Source organism: Sinohyriopsis cumingii, chromosome 12 (assembly GCF_028554795.1).
Source record: "Sinohyriopsis cumingii isolate HCF-2022 chromosome 12, ASM2855479v2, whole genome shotgun sequence".
NCBI classification, from domain to species: Eukaryota; Metazoa; Mollusca; class Bivalvia; order Unionida; family Unionidae; genus Sinohyriopsis; species Sinohyriopsis cumingii.
The window spans coordinates 13,279,365-13,306,651 of record NC_142972.1 but is presented as its reverse complement, the minus strand read 5'-3'; the positions used below and the strand labels follow the sequence as shown (position 1 = coordinate 13,306,651).

The following is a 27,287-nucleotide window of genomic DNA, read 5'->3' as shown; positions in this document are numbered from 1 at the left end:
ATCTGAGTCTGCATTTCATCACTAGTCCCATTCTTATTGTAAGGATTCCCCACTTCATAACAGAATCAGAGACCTCTTGGAGTTAAGGTCTAAGTTCAATTGGGCCTTTACTCGAATGAGAGCTTATCAGCGATAGAGAACATAGGGAGTCATTGAGTGGTCACCGGACGTTTAACGGCCATCGCTACCCTGTAACAATACCTAGTATACTGTATATGTTGGGACACAATGAAATAATAAATTTTTGTTCTATCCCAGAACTTATGGTGAAATTTTAATTCACCTAGGTCATATGTCCCAAGACTTAAGAAACGAAATAAATTTGTGTTGAATTTGTGCCATGCCCCACCCCCACTGCATGTTGCAATAATATTGATAAACAAAATGCTTATTTGATAATAAAATAAAAGAAACTAACCTTGCATTGTTATCATTTATTCCTTCTTTTTTAAATCATGAGCATTAAAGAATAAAATATCCACAAACCCCCTTCATGTACACTGGCATAGGCATCCATACTGTAGCATGTATCGCTATGTCCGATTGAGAAACATTGAGAAACAATTCATGTTTGGTTGTACTCGAAGGTTTGAATATGTTATCCAGCTGAAAACTGGATCCAACAAATTTGCAAACAAGAGGGAAATAATCAACTCATTGCTTTAAGACATCTGCCATTCACGCATGACACAGTGTTAGATGCAAAATAACCAAGATTGAATTATATCCAGGTCAACTATATGATGGTATCTTGCAAATAAAAATCACTATTTGAAAATGCATTCACTTGAGTGCAAGTGACATTGTTTTTGCTAGCATGGGTTACAAAAAGTATTATTAAAGCAAGTTATTGCTGTGTATACTGTTTATCTGCAGACATCTATTCCCATTTGTATTCATTATAACTACAGATGCCAAGCAAATAGAAGCCCAGGTGGTGAATAAACTCACCTGGCAAGCGAGCAGTAAACTCATTGTTTGAATGTACCAATAGGACATGAAAGACAAAGGATATTTTTATTACAAAGCAAGCCGACCTCAGAAGCTGACTTTGGACACTTTTGAGCCAATCTTTTTTAAAAGGGTATCAGTACAAAGATTATTGTATTACAAAGCAAGCTGACCTTGGAAGCCAACTTTGGATTCTTTTAAGTGTGCCAATTTTTGTTGTTGTTGTGAATATACAATGTCAGCCAAGATATATGATCATTAACATGGTTAGTGTAATTTGACCTCACTGCTGGGCAGACTGATGATAAAATGGGGGTTAAAAGTGTGAGAATTGACACGACTGGTGAAGATTAATAAATCTGACATATGTCCTTGCAGTTTCTGCTTCAGAATGTGTTGCCTCCAATGATAATTATTCACAGTATGAGAAAGCTAAACAAATATTCATGCACCGAAAGAATGGATCATACAGGTGAAGGAGAAGGGTTGTGTTGAGATGCTGCTGCAGTGGATTAAAGGGTTTTATCTCATGTACAGTTTCATATTTTTTAAAATAAAATTTCAGTTGGAATGCATTTTTTGACATGTAATTTTAAAATGATTTATAAGATGTCCCACAACTAATGACTCAAAAGCAAAATGTGTCCCCGAACAAATAGTGCACACAAAAAATTACTTTAAAAATTAATTTATGGTGTCCCATACTGTGTCCCAATATACATGGTCAATACAGTACAATCTGTCATGTGACCTATGACCCGCTAGATTTTCAGAAAAATAATGAAAAATTTCACTAACTATTAAGCAAGATTAGAGCCATTAACTTAAATTGTAGCTAACCTCTTGTTTACCACTAATAACCATGTCAAAAATCTGGTAAACATTATGTGAAAATGGTTAGGGCAGCTGAAACTCTGTACCTCGATCACAGACAAAGGTCAAGCACACAATATAAATTAAATATGCATAACATGACACACAGCTCAGTATTGTGAAGATAGATAATCTCTTTCCATATTGTGAGAATAATTAAAATGGTAGTCCTATCTGATTAGAGAAAGGTTTTTGTTAACATCTGTTGACTGAACAATTCTTGCATGACTTTAATGAATCACACATGCCGTGTGAGGATGAATATTTTGTAGTAGCACCCACTCAAAGATTATCCTCTGATTCATCTCGAACATTGTCATCCCTCCATCATGATAATGTAAACCATAACAGTTAAATTAACTCCTCCGATATTTAAACTAGATTATTTAAGGTGTCTGTCACATTTGAATCTGATGTGATTTGAATTCAAATTTATAATCCCTTTTTTATAGTTGGTGTAATCTAACCACTTCTTTTTGATGATTTTGTGACTCTTAAACTGATTTGTCTGAATTTCTCATTGAGAATTAAAAGGTGAGTTTAGAGTTAAAAAATTATGCAATAAAATAAGAGGAATGAATGGTTGGTCATACTGTTTGTTACATACAGTAGGAAAAAACTTGTTTGTTTTCTTCTGCCAGTTCCATTTTCTTATATATTTCACAGGATCTTCTTTATCAAGTATCTGTGCCGCTGTTATGGAGTTGACAGTTATGAGGCAGTATGCACTAAAACAGATGTTGAATATCTGAGATGGATCAAGTACCAAGAAACTACAGGAAATGTAATAATAATAATAATAATAATAGACTAGTTTTACATTTGAAAACTGACATGGAAAATTAACCCAAGATGATGCCCATTGCCACTATGACACTTATGTACTATTGATGGGACTATATTACAGAATACTGTATGCTTGTAACAAATGCTGTCTATACTGGGTTCCTCTCAAAGCCAGTTAGATTTTTCCTATATTATTGCGATAGCTACAGAGGTTAATTTCTCAAAGTTTTAACAAATTCACTGAGTGAACATCTCATTCTTCACACTTCCTACTGAGAGTGGGAATAATCAAATACTCTCCAATCATCCCAAGTTGGACTTGAAAGGAAAAAAGATGCCTTGCTAGCTATGATGCCTTCAGGGGAAGATTGATTGTCTCCTAAAGCTTAGTGGACAACCCAGAAGATGTATTACAAATAATGGCCTCACATTTGAAATTCAATAATGAAGAACATAGTGTGGACCTTTCTGATAAAGATATAGAAGAGGTCCCAGTGTTTGAAATGGGAGTCATTTCTGTTACAATGCTTTCAGGTCCCAAGAAGTCAATCTTTGAAATAGCTTAGCCACATACAGGCCTTTTTGATATATATATATATATATATATATATATATATATATATACACACACACATTATTCAAGTATCAACTGCATGAAATGAGTATAAACTGTGATCTTTATTTCTTTTTCCTGCCCAGGTGAGTGAGGTGTTGGACAGGTACATAGTGTGTGGACCACACTACACTGATATCAGAGAGACCATTACCAAAGTGGTACTTGGAGAAGATATAAACCAGCTAGATAAAGCAATCCAGGTAATATTTTTACCCTTTTAAAGGTTATTTGATTTTGTCAAAGCCAATTTTTCTGAATGGATGGTCATATTAATATTGAGTTTTCACAAAGAGACTCCATCTGATACAAGTTTGTCCTCAATGAAAATAGTACCCTTCAGACATCCAGTATGGCCACCTTAAAAATCTTGATACTACTACTCTTCCTGAGCTTTCATTAAAAGACTAATAATGATGTCTAGTTTGTCCTAAATAGTCGTGGTACTTATATGATGTAAAATGTAGCAATGCAACCATTTTGAACATTTTATCACTATTCCTCCTCAGTGGATGGCCATTATAAGTTTTTAAATGAAATGGTGCCAATCTTACATCCAGTATGTCTTGACAATGTCATTATTGCTATTTTTCTTGAATAGATGATTGTGTTGATATATGGTTTTTACTGAAAGACTTCTTATGAGGGTTAGTTGGTCCTAAAAGAAAACGGTGCTGATCTGATATCAAGTATGGCCACTATGATACATTTTGAAAATCTTGTTGTCACTGCTTTTCCTAACCAAATGGTCATTTTAGCATTGTGTTTTCACTCAGAGATGTCTTATGATGTCTGATTGGTTCTAAATGAAAATATAGTACTGTATATACTTGCTTGTAAACAGTGTGCAAAATTGCTGCTGGCCGTTGGTCCAATGCCAGGCAATTTCATGGTAGGCTGGTGCAATAAATGAGTAGCCTGAAATGAACCTATGGACAGGTAAGCAGTTTTTCATGAATCAAAAGGTAAATAATATGTGTCTATAAAAACAGACCATTGCTAAGGAGTTTTGCATACAATTATGAGAGTGTATTCAACATCACAATTCGAATTGTTTGTGATAGACAGTATCATATAAATCTCACAATCATCCAAGTCACTGAAGATATCCAGAGCAGTGCAAAAGTGTTTAAAGGCAAGACTGGGAACATGTGAATATTTACATGCCAAATTGACAGTGTTGTCTGGTGTGTTACATCAAAAACTGGCATCATTCATCTGTTTCAATATTCAATAAACTTAGTGTAAAAACTGGTGTTAAATATGTTAATACCTATTGCTATAATTTATACAGTGGATTTATGACAATATTACGTTAGTGTAAGTAAAATTTAACGTGCATGTTTTCATTTATTCAAGTGAATTTGGAAACCTGTTCAAAACAAAGGATTTTAGGTTATCCAAGATGGCTACTGAAGTGGATATTCTTGAAATTGAACTACACCAACCATATCTGAACTTCAGTTGATACCAACTCAAACACATTATGCAAGTTTCATTCCAAAGTTTATGGATATATGCTAGTCATAAATAAGGATTTCATATACTTTCTATCACTGTTATGAACAAGCTGAAAATATCAGAATCATGGAAACATATCTAAATAACAGCCTTATAGCTTCCTTACTCAACACACTCAGATCAGCCTTTTCTGCATCATTATATGGCTTTAGTATATCTGATATACCTGAGGATCAGAGCCACATAGATAACCCCATGCAGGAAAGTCATGTACAGAGTGAAAATGAAAACAATGGTACAGATAGTAATTTGGAGTTATCCAATTTGGCTTACATTTATCCAGAATTCCTGAGGGTCAAACATAATAAATAGTGTCACTGTGCATATAGATCCACAAAAGTTTGAGTTTGTAAAACAGATATTGGATTAAGAACCTTGCATGACTTCATGCAGTTCAAGTGTACAAAATGGTACTATCTACAGAACACAAGAAAAAAACACTCTGACAGCTACACTGTATAAAACATGTGTCCTACATATACAGGGGCTGAACAGCTTAACATGGTTAAATCATATTATCTGTAAATGTAGACAGGATGAGAATACCCATGCTAAAGGCAGTTATATGCTGACATCTACACCAGTAACTAGTTGTAGTACCAAACATGAAACAGCTCCTAAAGTCTTTGACCTAGATGACTCGGGCAATACAATTAACACCCTCCAAAGTGTCAGTCAATTACACACTCCATATATCATCACCAAAGCAGTGATGGCTTAAACCACAATGATTTCTCCACGTGTGTACATAAAAAAACAATTAGGAACTTGGAGGCTCAGACTGAAGAATTAAAACTAGTTACCTCATACAAGCACCTTTGCATGCCTCTACTCCATTCACATACAAGTGCCTTTGGACGCCTCTACCCAATTCACATACAAGCACCTTTGGATGCCTCTACCTGATTCACATACAAGCTCCTTTCGATGCCTGCCGTAAACATCAGCCATTTTAAGCGGGTTTTCGTAGCACCACCTTCGGGGAAAACCCCAATTAGATACTACATTCATTTCTGTGAATGACCATTACTTCAGATCACATGGTCACTGTTTATGCTCTGGTCAAAATCTGCTATTTAAAGTATCTGGGTTGTATTCTCCACTCTGCAAAATAGAGGTCGTGGATTTCGTTCGGTACTTACAAAGTTTTCATGATTAGAATCACAACTATGAAAGCTTCAATAACTTAGGTAAAGGCTCTGATATTGATGTAGGCAGCAATTATTTTTTATAAATTATCAAATTCAGATGACTTAGTGATGTAGATGCAGACAAAGAACTTGTAAATTTCAAGTATGAGAAATGGCAGCTACGGTTGATCACACGGCTTCACTGAATTGACATTGAACAAATTCTCTCAAGATTTAAAGCACATAAAAAATTCTTATGTGAAAAATAATTACACAACTATAACAATCAGACTTTACTCTTAAATTTGTCCATACATAACAGATGTGTACCAAAAATGTAAAATGGTAAAATTGCTGTTAAATGTAACATACACCAGATTGCTTAACAGTTAACAGGCAGGCCTATCTATGTGTATGGAGTCGAATAGGTAACAGGTGTTCTATTTATAGTGCACTGCACTGGGTAACTTTGCTACATGTGTATCAATGGGCTGAAAAGCCGTATACTCTATGAGGTAAAGGGTTATGTCAGCACAGGGAAGGATTAATGAGCAAGTAATCTCATGTGAAACAGCAATTCAAACAGACTCCCAAATAGCAACAATATCAGATGCTCAGACACAGACAATCCCAATACCAGCCAGAAGAAAATGTAAAATGACCATGCAAGTAACTTCTGATACCCAAAGTAAACCTGCATTGCAAATAACAGTACCCCCCTCTCAGTCATGTGTCACACCTACAACAGCATTAAGTGTTTTTTTCCCATGCAGGCCCTCAGCTTAGACAAGTATGTTGCCTGCACCAACAACTGCATTTCCCAGTGCTGAGACAAATGTGTCAACATCAGCTCAATTAGCTCACACATAGAGTGCAAAAAATATCTTTAAATGGTCAACTTTCTGAAAGTAAAAAATAATAATTGTGGAGTACCACAGGGCTCTATCCTTAAACCTCTGTTGTTCATTCTATTTATGAATGATTTACCTCTTAAGACTGGAACTTCAATTTCTTCCACTGACCTCTATGCAGATGATACTACACTGTCTGAGATGGGTAAAACCAAAACGGTACTTGAAAACAAAACAAGATACTCTCAACAGACTTCCAAGTATGGTGCAAGAAAAACAGTATGATCATAAATACATAAAAAATGAAAGCCCTTCTAGTTAAAATCAATGTCTTAAGTGGATGAAATCTTTAGAAAATTGAACAGTTCTAGTAGAAAAAATACCATCTGCTTTTCTATAATTTTGCATCATTTTCATTGTTGAATTTTTCAATGCAGGATGATATTTTATGTTTTCACAGATGCCTGTGCATGTGTTCCAGGCTTGATAATTTGAATTTTAAAATTACTTAATTATTTAGTGTCAAGCCAGATTCTTCACATCATGTTGTATATACTGTATATATTGTACATAACAGATAGAAGGCCTCAAGGTAGATTAGTTCTGTAACTAACTGAGTTACCTTCTCTAAATAAAGTTTATATTGTTATTATTATTATTATTACCCTCTTTAAAAAAAGTAATTATTAGTAGCCAGTCTGTTTGGCCAATTGGATTTTTAGGAATATGGAGTAGATGTAATCTATAAATTATATATTAAAAACTAAGTGCAAAATAAATGTGATATGAGAAGTTAAATAACCCGCTTTTAATCTGCATTAACTAGATTCTAATAAGTCCAAATAAAGACTTCTGTGTGGATATTTGGATACCTGGAAGTCACCAGAGGTTACAACACCTTACACAACCAAGGAAAAAAGAACTATTCATTCTGCTGATATTAATACATTTGATCCAGTTACGGTTTGAGCAATCCACCTCTGGAACTCCTCTTTTTGCTTACTTAATTTCATGACCATATGTACATTGGATACCAAAGACTCATCTTTTTAGGCTGGGTCAAGATCTGACAGCTAGCACTGATGATGAATCAATCCTGATTCTTATCCAGGCTATAAATCAGACTGGTCATCAATGGTTACATTATGATACCCAACCTCTAGATGAGTTATGTATGGATTTGGATCAGCTGGACAGTAAGCATTATTGTCCTGGTCAGTAATTGTGGCCACTTTGTGCTGAATTTAATAACAGTTAATAAATCTGACACATGATAAGTGTTTTATTTTGTGTTTTTCTTTAAGCTCCATCTTTCATTACAGAAATAACCTTACTAAGAGCTGATAATAATGTCTACTTGAATTTACCATTGTGTCATTGACTATAAATTGTCTTCGTGTATGACGAAATGTAGGACCAGTTAGTTATGGAAAGGACCAGTGGTATTCTTCTGGTTTCTGGTTAATGGCTTGTAGGATTTTTTGAGAGTTTCACGTACTGCATATCAGTTGACTTTTTTTTACTGAAAATTTTGATTCATGCAGAATATGGGTCATTTTATAAGTGCAGCATACAAAAAAAAGCTATAATCGGCAAGTAATGTTGGAAACTTGAGATGTTTTTTGCAGTACTCAAAAATACTGTAAATTAAAATATTTTTACATTTCTATGCTACTATTCCGATTCAGAATTGCATTTATAGTGTGTACTGTATTTATCAGTTTCATGATGTTATTCATTACACATTACTTGTAACTACAGTTATTTGGATTTTAAAATATTATGTTAAATTAAATACTGCCCACTGCAAAATGAAGTGTTTGTCAGTGTTGTTTACCATAGGTATTTAGTAGCATGTACTCTATATTGCTTTCATTTTCATGCAAGTCCTAACAACCTGTATTTGTATTAATATTTGTCTTTTGCTGCATAAACACTGTTTGGAATTAGTTTAGTATGCAAATTTAAAATTAGAAAATGACATGAAGGCAGAGGGTGAGCCAAATGTAACTGGGTGGTCAAGGCAGTGGAGGATAAGCAATCAAAGCCTGTCCACTCTCTACAATGGTCATAAGTAACTGATAAATGGCTATCTCAGGCTTCTCAGCATGCACCCACTCTCCCACATCTGATCAACTAATAGTTGAGACCAACATTATGGGCATGTCTCTGGATGGACCTTGCATAATAGGCTTGGTAGGAATTTGTTACTTGTGTAAGCATCATTTGATTACATAAAAAATTATTATTATTATTTATATTATTATTATTATTATTTTATCAATGGACCTTTTATATGCACTATTCAAGAAAATGATAAAGTACGCATATATGTTGTTCTTCTCCATATCTGTGTTCCACACAAAATTACTGTAACTTTAATCCATCCAGTAAATTAAATCGTCAGTGTCTCCTAGAAAAAAGTCACTGATCTGTTTTATGCACCATGATTAAACACTCATTCAATATTATAGAAAAATCGTACAGGTAATGTATGCATTCAGTACCAATTGTTTCAGTAACGGTTATCATTTTTTAGAATTTGATTACACTTAACAATATTGTTCACTTCATTTAGATCATCATACATCCATATTCCTTACTAGGGTCATTATTTACAAGTAATTGGCCAGTTTCTCATATTTGCTGAACTGTACTTTGTCACGTTTTTACTGCTGTAATTTTTCCTTGGCAAAAGTGATCTTTCCAAAATCTGGTGCATTTGGAAAGATTGTTATTTGCTATGTATTATTTGTTACTTTTATATTCTTCTAGGACATGAAGATTCCAGAGAACAGAAAGGAGATTCTGCTTTGCCTAGCCTTGCATAGAGAAATTACAATGTCCATACTTCGAGATGATGTCAAGAATAAAGTCACACCAAAGGTATGTCTCTGCCAAATGCTTAAAAGTCTAAGTTTGAATTTTTTGTTGTAAACAGCAGTTTCTCTTCTCAGATGAACTTCCCACATTAATCTCATAATCTTTATATATATATATATATATATATATATATATATATATATATATATATATATATATATATATATATATATATGGTCATTTTTGACAGTCAATGCTACCAATCCTATATAAACTGCTTCACAAAACTTCTTCTCCAGACATGGTTAGAATGATCCCAATCCCACTCTGTCATAAAGATATTTCACATCTGTACCAATATGACATTGATTACTAAGATGAAACTAATCTTTGAATGACATCATTACTGAAAAATACTCCACCATTTTTAATCAAATTTGAGAGCTTACTAGTACAGAACCTTCCAAATCAATACAAATACTAGCAAAGCCTTGAACTATGACTGTTGTAACTTAAAAGAAACTTTTAAATGACTTCTCCATAAACAATTGTAGTAGTTTAAAATTGTATTGATCTGTTTATTATATGGCCATACAAACATTAGCAGATCTTTATCCAAGTTCTTCTTAAAAACCACAAAATGTTAGTTGAAATAATCTGAAAGCATCCCAGTTATAAAACATTTTAGATTTGTGCAAATGCATGTACTGTCCATCTGCCTGAAAATATGGTTACCATTTCCAAAAGTTAAAACAATTCTTGAACAAATGTTCTAGACAATTACTTTACAAGTTTGAGCCAGATTTAAGGGGAATCTGCCTTTCACTCTTCACTCCATATTGATTTTTCAGTCCGGTTTTTACCCACTGTAAGATAGGTTTGCATCTCATGTCAACTCCAGGAGACTTTATATGCCTATGACATTTTTGTATGGTATGTTTCTTGTGTAATAATGTAAGCTTATAATATGCTAGTGCACCATCAGAACCTTTCCATTCATAATGATTTTTTTAAGAGCAAGAAGTCTTCTCTTTGCTTTACACTTGTTCTTCTGAACACATTCCAGGCCATAGAAATACTGAAGGAGTATTGCTCCAAAGCCAGGTTCATAGAAAACAAGGTAATTCTTTTCTTAATCTACCATAATTTCATCAACCTTTATACTTAACAAGAATCCTTCATTTTCTATACATTTTATTGCCATTGTTCTGCAGAAACAAGATAAAGATTTTTAGAATGTTTGCAATGAAACTAGTGGAAAAGGAAAAATAGCAGAGGAATCTGTGATACATTTTTCTGTCATTCATCCCTTAGTCATACTTGTTAATACAACAACTCAGCCAAGTTCTGTCAGAGTTTGCTGAACCTGTAAATATGTAGATAATTGATTGCCACAAGGGAGATTAGTTTTTGTACTAATTGTATCACATTCGTAAAATAAAGACTTTATTATTATTATTATTATTATTATTATTATTAACATGGTATGTGAGAATATCTCAACAATATCTCAAACAAATGTATGACCAGTTCTCACCCCACCCCCCATCAATCCAGGTTCAAGGGCCAAGAATAAAAAATTAGCTTTTTGCACCAAAGACAGCTTTTAAACACAATAACTTTAATGTTACAAAGTGAACTTGATGAAATTTCATATATATAGTACAGCTCACATAATTCTTTGAAACCACATACAGCATGTTAGAGGTGCATGGAGAGAATTAAGTAAAATCATCCACCATTTTTCTATGTGTCCTGGCAGAGTTGCTGTGGCATCTCATGTAAAGTAGCTCTGCATATCCATTGCAGAGTGGATGTGGTCTTGATAATATGTGTGTGGTTTATGATGACCCCCCCTGCAAGGATGCTTTAATGAGGTTCAGAGAGAGAAATAGAGAGGCACAATTATATGTACATCATTATCTCTTTTGGAATCAATTTGCTTACTTTCTGGTTCTAATTAAAAGTGTGACCATTCAGTTACATATAAACATTTCCTTGTTCTGTCAAAGCTAATGCATGATGCATAATGCCAAATCAAATTCTTATAGTATTAACATAGTGACAATGCCTTGCAAGCTGCATTACTGGTACAATTTATACTACAACATTTGGAAGTTATTGTAATCATTTGCACTTAACATTGATAAACATTTTGGATTTTTTGTACAGGTTTGATAACAGTTTAAATATTTCCTGATTCCCAAGCTTTCTTCATTTAGTGGTTTCATCATGCACATGAAGTCAAAAAGATTCTACCATCAAAGTTTTCGTGATTCTGCTTGTGTTTTGAATTTTTCACCAATCTGAGTTTCAAAATATCCCTAAAATGCTTGTTAATGTTAACCAAATTCTACTATTTCGATGCATGTCAAAATTTTCAGTCAGTATTCAGATTTAAAATATTAAAAATCGGCAGATTATAAATCTATATGTAAAGAAACTTAGATCTTTAAAAGTTTTTAAATGGCAAGAAAAGCAATACCATACTAGACATTATAGTATCATGAAGGAAAAAGAAAGAACATTTACTGCGAGTGGACACAAACTTCTAACCACATGCTCCAAAGTTAAATGGGTGTGTGTGTGATGTGTCTGTCACACTTTATCCACTCGGACACAGTAACTATACCTGTAGCTGAAAGCAATATGCCACATACAGAAATATATCAAAAACACTATTCAAAGAAATTAGTTTACTTTTTTCTCTCACTTGGTAACCAAATGTTAACAGTAAGAAATGGGAAACTGCACATTTTAATATCTGCATCAAAAACATTTGAAGAAATACATATTTTGTTTATTTCCATATGATATAATTTTCTTGTGATGATAACAAAATTGTTTTTATATTTTCCCCTTACAAAAATGAGCAAATAATGGCATACATGTGAAATAGAGGTCAATACATGTAGAATGCCTTAAATTTGTTGGAAATTAAAATCTCTGAACATTTGGTATTTGACAATTTTCTAAATTATTATTTATTTCAGCAATAAATTGAGTTGAGATTAATTCTGAACAGTTATCAAATTTCCATTATTAATGGTGCAAACCTAATTGTGGGTGTTACAATGGACCAAGTTAGGTGGCTTGGTATGATAAAAACCTTTTCAAAGCTGAAATTGACATCATCTTTTGATGCTATACCTTGTCATTATTTTATAACGTGTTAACAATGGTCACTGTCTTGATTTCTGTAAACATCTGCTGAAGTCAAGTCTTTATTAGAGGGAGACCATTTTATTTTTAAAAGAGTAAGTGGATGGATAAATGTTTCAAAACAATTGCCTTGCTCTGATTTGTAGTATAAATGAAGACATTATTCAGTTCAACTGAGCCTATAGTCATAAAGGTTTTCAGGTTCATATCGTGATACTAAAGTGATAGAGCAATCTATGTCAAGTAATTGTCCTTGTTGATAGACAGATTGACACATATTCTCCTGTATAAAAGAATATTGTGGGATTTTTTTCTTCACAGGAAACAGCACAGAAAATTCTTGAAAATGGTTATGAAGTTCAGTCTCACTTGTTAACTGTCACTCCACACCTTGACCTTAAACGCCAAGGAGTTTTATGTCTTCTGATGCACTGTGACCTTGTCCTCAGAAATCTTCATGGAGAAAGAACTCTTGTTCAGCCATTGGTCAGATTGGCCACACAGCCTCAAACCATGAGGGTAAGACTAATAGAATTCTTTATATGCATTAGTGTAGGATAGGAAATTCCTCTGTAGGGTCAGGATTTTGCATCAGACCCAACACTTAGCTAAATTTTGATTCTGAGGGTGGAATTATTCTATTCTGTACTGAAACATAATGTACAATTCTTTTTCTCACATTTCTGAATGAAAAATGAGGGTAAAAGTAAAAATGGGATTTTGTGAATTACTAATCAAACTTTCAGACAGCAAAACACCCAGTGAAAATTTCACCACCATAAGAATGAGCATAAAATGTAACATTTACACTGAAATAATTCATTGTAAACTTCAAATGACTTTTGACACATTTTTGCTTTCAAAGAACAGTCGTTGAAAGGGCTATGATAATGGCAATACACTATCTAAATTGTGTGCTGCAGATAGCTTGCACAATAATAGTGTGTGTGTGATTTGGAATTTTAATGTAGCTTTAACAATTTTTCAGTCATATCACCATGATGTCTGTAGTGTGGCAGTTTATAGTGATGTCCAGCACTGGGACATCATGCCACAGACTTGCAGCATGATATCCCACCCAGTCACATTATCCTGACACCAGGCTGACCAGTCCTAACACTAACCTCTTAATGCTGAGTGCCAAGTAAGGCAGCTGCTAGCATCATTTTTATAAGTCTTCAGTATGACTTTGCTAGGTTTCAAACCTGCAACCTCCTGCCTCCGAGGTGGACATTCTAACCACTTGGCCACTGGAGCAATCTGCGCAATAATAGAAATGTGAACAGGTTAGAAAATAAAGTCTACTTCCATCGACACTATTATAGTAAACTCACATAGGTCATATACATGCTTTGAGTCACTTTTTGCAGCCATGGTGTCATTTTGAAGAATTTGATTACACATACCTTTAAATGGCATTTATTCACTTTATTTTGCTCCTTGTCCTTCAGAATTCCATTGAAGATTATCTGATGAATTCCTGAAGAATTAAGCTTAACGGCAAATTCACTGATAATGTACATCACCGTTTTTAGACACAGTCACCCAAGCAGGGTGATCCCATTTAAACCGGTTTCTGTCGCACTCTGGTGTAACAGGGAAAATGCCTGCTTTTGGGAAGTTGTAACGCAAACATAGGCAGAGATGCAACAATGTCATCATTTATAAACAAATTCTGGAAAAACACTGGCTGGGAAAAAATGGAACACAAGTCAAATAAGTTGGGGATAATATGTAACTTCATATATATCTTGTGTAGATACTGTTCTGTCTTATATTTTAATTCATACATAATAAATAATTACAAAATAGAATAAGCAAGGTAATTGTGTGAAAATAACTCATATTCCATTTTTTAATGCAGTTGTGAGAATTTGTGATTTTTCATTTTCAATAATGGTTATGTTTAATATTTGCTTACCAATCTATTAACTCCACTTTTTGCCCAGCTAATATTATGCCCCCTCCCACCCCCCCAATCTCTCTGGGTGATGATAAAGTCTGTGATCCCCAAGATGGAGACATTTTTAGAGCAAGATGAAGATGTTATCAATTCTTTGTTTTTGTAAAGCAGGAAGTAAACAAAATGCAATGTTGGACCTCATAGTTCCATGCTGCCACCTACCAAATTCAAATTCAAGAGACACTACTGAATATGATCCCTTATTAATGTTTATCTTAATTTTTATGGAGGATTGTTCAAATATGATGGAAACTGGAAAGTGTTTGATACTTTGTGTGCAAGTACTATGCTTGAAGTAAACAGTCAAAATAGTTCACAAGTCAGGATAAAAGTCACATATGAGATAAGCATCGTTATCCTGCTCAGGTGTTCCATACTGGGAAGCACAATCAAGCACAAATACAGGAATTTGAGAATCAGTTTTGTAAATTGGTATTTTATACTCCAAAAGATGTTGACTGCTGAAATATTTTAGTTTGTGACGTTTTGAAAAATGTATATTCCTTTTATCAAATACACAGAATAAAAGTACATGTTGGTGAGGAAACTGGTTAACTATGACATAATTATCAATGTTATATCAGAATTCCAAAACTGATAGCATGTGTAATGTGTTTATGAATTGTTATAAATTATACATTTCCCAGAGTGTCATGCATTTTTCATTAACTTTGTCAGTTTCTTTTACATTACTGTCATCATAGTTATTAAAATTGTACAAGCATTTTTGGCCAGATTACAAAGAAAATCAAACTTGAGGATTGATGATATTTGTCCATCCATCCATCTGTTCATCTTGCATCAACACTGAACTTATGGTTTGTATTCAGGCCATTTTCTCAGATGCTATTGCTTGTGACATGCCACAGTATGTAAATGTTTCATGAGGAGTACTACAGTCAGTAGTGAAAACTAGGTATTTCATTAATTTTATGATTTGTAACATCAAACCCATCATTGGAAAGTGCACTTATCATAACAGAACAGTTGCAGAGATGAGTTGGTGTCATGCAACTCTTGTATAGGACACGCATATCTCCAGAAAGGTGAACCTTGACAATAGTGCATACCTTACTAATGTCCACTGACAGGGAACACATTCTTGTTCAGTGTATTGGCTTGCACCATATGAGACAGAAGCCTTTATAAAAACACAATTAAAAAACTTTATTTTGATGCACCACCAGAGAAAAATCTTGGATTTTTTTAGGGAACTTACTTTATGTAACAAATTTTTGCCAGATTTTTAAGGATTTTTTTTAATGGTTTGTAAAGTTAAAGATAAAGGTATAAAATGTAAAATCCTTACAATTATCTTTACCTTTATCTTTTATTTTATACGACTTTTCACTTCACATCTTTACCTTTTCTATTTTATATTGCTGTATTGCATGTTTGTATATATAGTTTTCTTTGTGCAGTTTTGTATCTTTTACATTTTTAGAACTTACCTTTTAATCAGTGCCATATAGCCAATATTGTGCTAAACATATCTTGCTTTTGCAAAAAGCTCACTTTTCTAAGTTACGGTTTATTATTAGGTCATTTTTTCAGATACTTTGCTGGTGGACAAATCAGTTCAAATTGAATGTGTTTTGTGTAGTTCTTTGCAAAAGTGAAAAATTGGGTTACTGTCAACAAATTTAATGGCCGGAACTTTGCATTTAGCCCCTTTTCATTGGTGATATTATGTATGGAATCAGATAATTAGGTATGTAATTGTATGATGAGGAGAGTACTGCAGCCATCTGGAAAAAGAGATCACTGTGATCCATATATCTAAATTTCATGGTTTGCCATATGGCCATGCTACCATTGGCAGTTTTGTATTTTATATTTTGTTATTCAGTAAGAAAGAGAGGTGAAACCATGTGATCTTACATCCAGCCTCAATCAGATCTCAGCAATGCTGATATCAATGTCAATAAGGTAATAATGTAGTATTCACATCATTTCAAGCTGCTTTGCAAACACTGGTTTTACAAAAGTGAATATCCTTAAGAATAAAAATTATCAAATGGTCTGAAGAATGATAGCAATAGAGAGCTGTGCATATATCTTCTTGTATTGACAATGTTAAAGATATGATTTCAAGATGAGCACTGAATTTAAATTAAATTATGTGCTGAATGAACTTTTGGATATCCACCAAATGTACTCTGGTAAAACATTTTTTTATGTAAAACAATATTATGTTGAAGACAGTTCATTAAAGTGTCATTATGACATCATTGATATGACTTTTTATTTTCATAATGATGATGCAACAGTGCAATATTCAAATCACCTTATGTTGTACTGTTATTTTGACTTAATGTAAACACTCATCCATGAGTTCCTTAATTGAAAGAGACATGTTATCAGTTTATTTACAAATAAGTGATATGATTAAACCATCTGCATTCCAATAAATATCCTAATGTGGATATTGATTTTAAGTGAGTTTGTATTCCTTGTATGTGAATAGCAGACTCATTGTACATGTGTCAAACATGAAGAAATCTTAAACTCAGTTGCAGGGAAGGTTTAACTTCTTGATGACTGATTGTTGAAGAGGTGAGTAATTTTGTACAGTACTATTCACCAATGCCCTGTAGATTTTAAAGAGACATTGTACCAGATTCCAGTGTTTTTCTTTTCTTGAGAAGCATTTGAAATTCAAACTGAACATAACATAATTTTAGTATATAATATGAATGTTGTTTTATAGGTAAGCTTGACCATACAGTATTTTAAATGTATTCCAGGATGCCTTTCTACCCACAATGCCCCAAGATGATGTACAGGAAATAAGAAGAGCTTTCCAGCGGGGCATTCATGACAATCCACAGTTCTATCGTAAGTCACTTTCATACACACAGTAGTGTTATTTTTTTAGGTCATCATTTATTTTGGCTTACAAGCAATTTCAAGCAACTTAAGTTTTTGCCCAGATTTTTTTTTTTTTTTTTTTACAAGTCTTTCCTGCAATTTCATAATCGATATCTTCCCCTGTTTTTAATTCATGTAAAATCAGATATATCCTTTGGATACAATTTTTGGATTTGGGAGTAAAATTGCTATTTCATGTTTTTATTCTGTTTAGCCTAACACCCAGTCTCAACAAAAATTTTGTGATGGATCAGATTAAATCCTATCTGAAATATCCTCGAGTTTACAAGCAGTTGTTGTTCAAGATCAAAATTCAGTTGGTTTTAACCCTAGTAGTGCGGAAACCATATATTTAAGGATGATGTCACCTCATTCTGTGTGTGGAAACCATATTTTTATGCACAGGAAAGTGGCGACTATGGATGTAAAATCTAGGCCAATCATTAATCGTGTGCTAATAATAGCAGGGAGATAGCATATGTAGTAGCTCCAAGCAGATCACGACTCTTCATCATTGTAACAGAATGTCGGTGAAACAAATATTAAAACAGACTTGTTTGTCCAGGAGAATCTTTTGTCAGCAGTGGACGTTGATGTAAACAATATGATGGCTGTTAAGTCATTGCAGTCTCACAGCTGTCCCATAGGCATTTGCCACTGGTTACCATATATATGTATGGGAGAGTCCAAATTAGAATAAAGTTCATTAGGGCTTTGTGTGGAAGTTTGGAGGTATAGATAGCAATATGCAGTTTTCCAAATTTGAGAATTAATTTTCTGCAGGCATATACCACATGTTGATATACAAGTGCTATGACACTATCGTGTGTTGATATACAAGTGCTATGACACTATCATGTGTTGATATACAAGTGCTCTGACACTATCATGTGTTGATATACAAGTGCTCTGACACTATCATGTGTTGATATACAAGTGCTATGACATGGCCATCCCATTCAGTAACAAGTTTAAAGTGTTACTAAACTGAGCTTAAACTATATAGTAGCTAAATTTATCAATGAGTCTGTCATGTGCAGAGCCTTTTCTTATATTTGGGCATACATTGTATCATCAAGAGTGAGAATTGTACTAACTAGAGAGGGACCAACCATTCATTTTATGGAGGTGTCAGTGTGAACTCTGAGGTATTCCTTCCTTGACTATCATTTTTTAACAATAATAGAAAGCACAATACTCTTATCGCATTATAAAGTTCATTTTTTTCTTCTTCACTCTCTCTCCCTCTTTCTCAACAATCAAGTTGAAAAGGAATGGACGAGAGAGAGATAGAGATTAACTTCTTAAGTAACCCACTCTTACAGCACCAGTGTGAAATGTATGTGATTTGGGAATCTAATAATCAAGACCTTCCTTCAATATCTGAACTTTCGACCTGCTGGAAATCTTTTTTTTTCCTCGTCAGTTCATTTGGTTTATTTTAACAGAGCTAGTTTCATAGGTAGGCCAGTGAACAGATAAAGCTTGATCTCTCTCTCTTTTTAATTTCCTCATATGTTTGACAACGTAGAAGTTATAATATGTTGATATTGTTGCTGAGAAATTGATTTTATTTCAAATATTTTTGGCAAGTTGCAATTATTAAATCTCACTGAAAACCTCATAACACTTGCTCTATAATTTCTAATCAATGAGAAATATTATGTTAAGTTTCAGTAATAATGACTTTCAGGCCTCTCAGATGTACAGTTCCACTCTAAAGAATACCTGATAACCAATGTCACTATCACATGTGTACTGGTCACAAGAGTTCCCCAGTGTTGCAAACTCCATCATGGTGTTCATACTGTGTTTATTTCTGCCTCACTTATCAGTAAACATCAAAGAGCTCACTTGGTGGGACGTTGGCATTTTTCAGCTGTTTCATTACCATATATAACCGAAATATGGTACACTACTCGTTTGTGTTGAGAGAAGACCCAAATCAATGGCTGTGATAATATTGCTCTATCTGATGATATTACATTTAAATTATTCATTTGTATACATTGGAATGTTAGAGAATTAAAGACATCTATTTGGTAGGTCATCAACAGGTGTGCTCAAACTAGCAGAATATTAGAAGATGCATTAAAAATAAGAATTTAAAACAATCTGAGTGTAAAGAAAGTTATTCAAAAACTATATGTGCTGTTATACAACACACTAATTATAAAAGCTAATAAAGAAATCAAAGACATAATGTATCCCATGCTATTGATATGCATTCAGTTTGCATGTTAATAGATAGTAAAGGAAAGTTAAGACGTACATAAGATTTAGTAATGAAGCTGGCAAAATAATAGGTTATGTAGTATGAGTCTAAAAATAACCCTAAAAGTTGTGAGTTCCATAAATGAAATCCTAACTTTTTCAGCCTTTTTTTATTTTGAAAGAAAAATTTATCTTTGTTTCATTTACATGATGTGATGAAAAAATAGTCCCCTGCAGTCGATGACAACCTGCATATGGATTTTGTGTCAGTTATTACATTTGTTACATGTATAGAGATAGTTGTATTCATAAGCTTCATTCTTGCAAGCAACTGTAATTACTTAAAAAGGTTTTTACATCCTTTAAGACATCAGCCTTTCAGCAATTTTCAAATGAGAAAACTAGTTTTCCATTAGTTTGACTCCATTGCATAAACAGTATTCTCTTCACCCTAAAACATGACCAAAATAATTATTCTAAATAATATGATAATTACGTTCATAATTAAAACAGCTTGATAGCATTGAGTTCTTTAAAAAATGAATACTGTATTTAGTTGGATAAAAGATTTTGCCAACAATATTATCTTAAAAAATCTTTTATACCTTTGAAACACAAACATTAGTTTTTGGTTGCTATGGCAACCAAAGTAAATCTACAGTTATTTATCATTTTCAATATGATTAGTATTGGTTCCTTATCATTGAACTATAAATGAATATAATCATATTTTATCTGGAGAAAATTTGTGCATAATAACTACATAAATATTGCATAATCTAAATATTGTAACATGCTGAAATGTAGAGAAATGTTTGAAAGTAAGGTTTTAATCATCTTTCATAGGCCTAAAGTAATGAACTGAGGAAATGTGATATGTAGGAAAAATATTATCTGTCCATGTACACATTCAGAACAACTATATTTTATGGAAAAGTGTACACTGTATTCAATTTGTTTTTGGTCAAAAATTACTTTTCCACCCTTTTTCTCTAACCATGAACATGTATCTAATCACTGACATTTTTGGTGTTAGTAATCTGCAAGTATATATGCATCATTTTATACAGTTTCACTGCAGTCTGTTTATAAATTAAAGTTCTGAAGTTGTTATATGGATCTGGCCCAAAAAGTCTTGTTCTGAAACAATTCAGCATGCACAGATGGTGCAGTTTGAAACAAATCAGCACTGGTTTCAAGGTCAATTAAAACAACACAGCACTACCAGGATTAAGAAGCAAAACTACATAATTACTGTATGAATATTTTGTTGTTTATTCATAGTCCTTTGTAAAATATTGCATGCATTCATGTAAGCAAAATTATAACACTAAAAATTTATTGAAAGCATTACATTCTACAGTGAAAGCAGGCTGAGATGAACTCTCATTATAACATTTATAAGTATTGTGCAGGTTTTCAAAGCAGATAAAAGAATATGAACCTTTGAACTGACTGTGTGCATTAAAATCCTTAAAAGACATGGTGGCTAATCTTAATAGCTATTAATAATTGTGGTACTACAGTGACAGTCTTTTTCATAGAAAAAATCATTCAGAAAAGCATGAGTCAGTTTATAGTTGTTGTTTTAACAGAGATTAAAATATAAATAATAATAAAGAGAATTAATGTGAATGTTCAATTCAGCATGTCAGATATGTTTAAGTTTGTGCCAGTATTACATAAAGATGGTGCTGCTTTTTAAATGGACATCAATTACACCAGAATGACTGATGTCATTATGGTACTTGAAGTATATGCAAAGAATTAGTAGCTTCCCATTACTTCTGTGCTTCACAAAATAAAATACCGTTAAAATTTAGTTTTGCTTGGCTTTGTTGATAGTTTATTGCTTCCTCAGAATCACCAGAAAAGCATTTAGACATAAAGCCATAAAAAATTAATCACATGTGAGAACTATTTCATTGACTGAAATAATCATGGTTTGCATTTAATATATGGAGTAAAATCTGACTTAACATAAACTGCCAATGTTCACAAACTTGCCAATAATCTTTAATAAAGATATTTTAAACATTCTCATTCAAGGCATTAACTTTTATTCTTTAACACACATCTCTCTAATATACCTAACTATAAATGAATTGGGTTGTTCTTGTTTGTGAGTTTTACCTATGCAAATTAGAATAATGGGTTCCCGTGCACCAGCTGATAAATGGAATCTTGTTTGATAGTGAATTGGAACAATAAGTAGTCTGGTTCCCTGATTAAGGCTTAACACATCACCCCAGCTATTGTCAGCCAGTTAAGTAATAGGTGAAATAGCAGTTGTTTATACCTAAACACCTTACATTTTATGACAGTTAGCTGTATAAACTGCTCCAAGGATAGTTTTTACAAGAGCTCTAAGCAGGACTGTTTACATGCTGCATGTACAGACATATATGATGGGGTTTTGGAGATTACTCAGAATCATGTTTTTCAAAACACAACCATATCATCGGGTTTGGGAGTAAAAGACAATGTGTTTAGTATCACATGTCTTGCTATGGCAAGTAAAGCTCACTTTGATCTACAGCACAGATCATTTATCACCTTATGTATGTTTGCAGGCAATGTAAGGAACAAAACACAATGCACATATTATCATACGGCTGTCTGATTTTGATGGACTGAATATGTATTATGCCATCACATGCACATTAGTCATTCAAATGTGTTGCCAAGTGATGTGTTCTCATTTCAGGTTGTCCCAATGGCCATCTCTATGTAATTGGAGAAGTGAGTATTCAGATTTTCCATATCTTAATATTTAGCTATGAAGTTAGATCTGTTGGTCCTGGAATAATACACCACCCCATCTATAACTCGCACCCTGATAACTCACAAACCTGCTTATAATGCAGCTTCAGTTGTGGATCCCATTTTTTTAATACTAGAAAGTATCAAGAACTAGACTCCTATTTGTTGAACATGAAGAAAATTGTGATCAAAATTGGTAAATGAAACTCTGATATATCACTCATTTTATCATCGAAAACAATTGATATGACCTGGGAATTTGAATCAACATTTTCAAATATTGACTTTTAATAAGAAGTCATGTATTTTGTTAAAATTTCTTTCCAAACTACATTCTTGGTACACCATAAATAACAGTATGCAGCAAAAATTGTATCAGTGAAAATGGCGCTAACACCTACTTGAGGCTGCACTATCATTAACAAATACCAAATAAATACTTTTTTTTTATCAAGCGAATTGTGTGTTATATCTTTTAGTTTGATTTAAGTGCAGTGATCATAAATACAATGTGCATTGTATTCAAATGTGAAATATGTCAATCTACCATAACAGTTATGACTGAGCGTTTCTTGAGAACCTAAGTGCCGATGATGTTTTGATACCTAATTTGCATATTTATTTGTTGCAATCATATTAGTATTTGTTGTATTGTTGTACTGAATTAAAAGCTTGCCACATTAATTAGTCTTTTGTATAAAAAAAGGGGGTGGAATAAATGAAAAGTTGAAAGGCATGCAAATCCAACCTGCATAAGAGCTAGCAGCCCCAGTTGAATAACAGGTCATTGAACACTGTACCAATTTTTTCTGTGTGAATGTAATATAATTAAACTACCTTAAATTAGCATACTCATTCACAACTGTTTTCAAAGATAGCAAGACAACCAAACGATGTGAATTCTTGGTGACATAAAATTCTGTTTAACAGAAATGTTTTATTAATAAGAAGCTAGTTTGTAGTTAATTTGTAACTATTGAATTGGTACTCAGAGATTTCCTCACGGATGAGAAGTTTCACTGTTACTTGCAATGAAATCATTGCATCAATATTTTACTAATAGAACAATAAAAAAATGACTTTCGGCGATGAAGGCTGTTCCATGAACTAAGTGTTCATTTTTGTTTGTGTGTGTGTGTGTGTGTTTATTTTTTAAATAAATGGAATTTTGTTTGATAGTGAATTGGAACAGTAAGTAGTCTGGTTCCCTGATTAGTATGCTTCTTGCATTGCATTCCACTATCGTAGAGAGCAAAGCAGGGAGCATACATATCAGGGAACCAGAATACTCAAAAGCAGTGATGTAATACACAATGTTTTCGCATACACGTGATGGTTGTTGAAACCAGTTGGAATATTGTTAATGATCTCTCAGTGGTTGGGCATCTTGAAAATAAAGGTCATTTTTTTATATATAAAAACAAATAACTTCATTAGAAAAAGCGCTTTATTGACAGTTATTCCCAACGTGACTTTAAAATGAGTATCCAGCCATTAAACAGACCAGTTTGCTGCCCTTCCCCTTCCATAGTTTTCTCTATGTCCAGCGAGGATGGCATCATTTCATATTATTATGGAGGTCCCTTGATAACTCATGCCCTTGCTTATATTGCAGTTTATGTTTTTGGACCCGTTGTGCATGAGTTATCAAGGGAGAAGTGTATTTCGCAAATCAAAATTTATTCATTTTTTGTTAAGTTTGCAAAAAATTCTGATATTTTATAAGCAGTCTCAAAACCTGGTCTTCAGACCAAAAAAACCCAAAACTTTAGATGATAAGGAGTACCATAGACCTTGGAAGGATGACTAGTTCTACTTGCTTACAGCTGCACTGAAAATTAGAAATAAGACCTCAGCACTGCGGAACAAATGTTTTAATCAGCTTGAGCTCATATCACCAAGGACATTTTGCTGTTCAGCATGCATGCATTGACATTATCTTCAATGTGCAGTTTAATTCAATTTTTTTTACAGATACATTTGAAATTTTGTAATTTATTATGCTGGCTATTTTTAATTCAAATTTGTTCATAAACAGCATATGTTTTGATGAAGGAAAATTTCAGATCAGATGATTTCAGTTCAGCTTATTGTTTTCTAGTTTGTTTTCCATGATATCTACCTCTGAGTCCAGTTGGCAAAACAGTAATTTGGATATTACTGAAGTAATAGCATATGCTAAAAAGAAAACATCGTATCATGGAACAGAAGAACTTATGGAATGGCATGTATCTGTCCAGCCATTAGTACAAGTTTGTTATCACTACTTCTCAACTGGGGCCCCGAGTGGCCGAGTGGTCTAAAGCGCTCTCCATCACGGATCACTGCCATCTCACCTCTGTCTGCGTAGGTTCGAGTCTCAGGCTCGGCCAATGTGGATATGTGAGAAAGCTTGCCGGTAGCTTCTCGTGGGTCGGTGGTTCTTTCCAGGGTTTTCCCGGGTTCTTCCTCCACCATTAATACTGGCCGCCATGTATAGCCTATCTTGTGCTGAAAAATGGCGTTAAACCCTATAACAACTTCTCAACTACTTGGTAGAATGCATTGAAATTTTACTTTACATTCATCCCAAGGCATAGCTGGGCCTAAATGAAAGTGGTGCCACTCAGTTGTCCAGCATGACTGCCACAGCCATGATGTTGAAAATCTTTTTTTTTTTTATCGCTGCTCTTCCAGAATGTACTGTCTTATGAAGTTGCTACAGAGCTATGAAAACATTGCATAAAGTTGATAAGGAAAATTCATTTTGAGACATTCTATTTTCCCCCACATCTCCTTCATATGGAATAAATCCTGCATGGTTTATCACTTTTCATGCTTTTCCCAACCTGGCTCATTTCAGGAAAGTATAATGTTGCAGAAAAAAAATAAAACAATTAGAACAAGTTGAGTGGTTCTTTTTGTACATAATTTGTGAGTGTACATGTCTTTGTATGAATGTGTGTATGCGTTGTGTCTAAGTAAAGGAACACAAGTAAAGATCATGATGGAAAATAATCTTAAGATAATGTCCCATACACCTGGTCTGGTGTTGATGTAGGAAAACATGTAAAATCCTGACAACTTAATTGTTCAAAACAAAAAATTTAAAGTATTTTTTCAAACTCATAATTCAGTTTAATTAATAAAACAAAAATAACCCAAAATTTCCATATATATCATGGGTTATACATGGCTTCCAGTATTGATACGGTTGATTATGTCTGTATGCATAGAGCATCAATGCTTTGTTAATTCAGGGGCCCATAAGAAGAAGAATAATATATATATATATATATATATATAGAGAGAGAGAGAGAGAGAGAGAGAGAGAGAGAGAGAGAGAGTTGCATCCCAGGGGCTTAAACTATGTAACAAGACAAGGTAAAATCCAACAAGCATTCAATTTTTATTTCCCAAAAATATAAAATAAAAAACAAAGTGAAAGAATTAAAAATAATAGTATGTATGACGTCCTTGAGTTTTCCTAAAATAAGCTATAAATTTCAGTAATCAGGAAGTGATCCAAATGTATTCCAAATGAAGGTTCTAATGTGTTTATATGCTAGCACCAGTGAAGTAATTCTGTTCTGATATCCCAAAATTTTTATGACAAGGTAATCCAGTGAGAGCTGAATGTCACATATGTCCTTGTTTCATTACAATCCAATGGAATTTATAAATATTCAAATTCCTGAGTATATTCATGATAGTCCACTGAATTACTGATGGTTTAGAATAAATGTTTTCAGCTCTACAATTTCAGTGAACAAATCATAAATAAATCGGTTTTCCTCTCCCTCTTATAAGGCTGAATATAATTGAAGAATGCAACATTGGGTTTCTATAACCTTGTATGTAATCACTATCTGCATGGCAAATAAACAATTTTGAATCGTTTGAAAAGATTCCAGGTATTTAAAATTATTTTACATTACCAGATAACGAACAGTCAATACCACTTTCCTTTCTGTCATATCCAATCACCAGCAAGGTTGGTCATGATATCTCTACAGTACAAATATACTCCCTGGATTACGCATTGCTGACCTGACCTGCTGTTTAGACAGCAGATAGCTTGTTGACATGAACCTGGGGCAATATGACCTGGATTTATCAATGAAATTATTATTATGTAATGCATGTACTCTTATTATAGTACACAAGCCAGTAGAAGAATCTTAATATTAAGATATATCATTAACTCAAATGACTTAAATAAAACTATATATATATATATATATATATATATATATATATATATATATATATATATATATATATATATAAAGAGAGAGATCTATGGATATCAATATTATATATATATATATATATATATATATATATATATATATATATATATATATATATATATATATATATATATATATATATTATTAATAATATAATATATATAATTTTTCAGTGTGGTCGCCCTGTGACAGAGGGGAAGTGTTATGCTTGTGGTGCAGCTATTGGTGGTCAGGACTATCATCTGAATGAAGGGAATTTCCTAGACCATGGAGGGTAAAGTTCTCCTTTCCATCTGTCCTGTATATTTCTTGACAGTCTCTTTGCCCATACACTGTAAATTAATGTAGAGAATGTGGTTTGTTGATTGCTTATATGGTATAGCTCTAAAACGAAGATGACAAATCAAATTTGATGGCTGGATCAAAATGTTTGAGATGTTATCTTTCATTACATTTTATCTACAGTTTTCTCACTTTACAGTAAAGTCACTCATCATAATTTGTTTACTGTGCTTCAGTTTGGAGGTTGAACTG

The 27,287-nt window shown here is 33.3% G+C and overlaps 1 protein-coding gene across 1 annotated transcript in view; it reads left to right on the top strand.

The window, feature by feature from the left end:
* LOC149786021 (E3 ubiquitin-protein ligase rnf213-alpha-like) overlaps positions 1-27,287 on the top strand; it is a 559,813-nt gene that overhangs the window by 453,071 nt on the left and 79,455 nt on the right. Inside the window, exons 57-64 of the mRNA XM_089978097.1 lie at positions 2,491-2,608; positions 3,310-3,426; positions 9,501-9,611; positions 10,615-10,668; positions 13,032-13,229; positions 17,421-17,511; positions 22,466-22,500; positions 26,927-27,027. Of these exons, the coding sequence (XP_089834223.1) occupies positions 2,491-2,608; positions 3,310-3,426; positions 9,501-9,611; positions 10,615-10,668; positions 13,032-13,229; positions 17,421-17,511; positions 22,466-22,500; positions 26,927-27,027 (825 nt within the window). The remainder of the gene's footprint in view (positions 1-2,490; positions 2,609-3,309; positions 3,427-9,500; positions 9,612-10,614; positions 10,669-13,031; positions 13,230-17,420; positions 17,512-22,465; positions 22,501-26,926; positions 27,028-27,287) is intronic.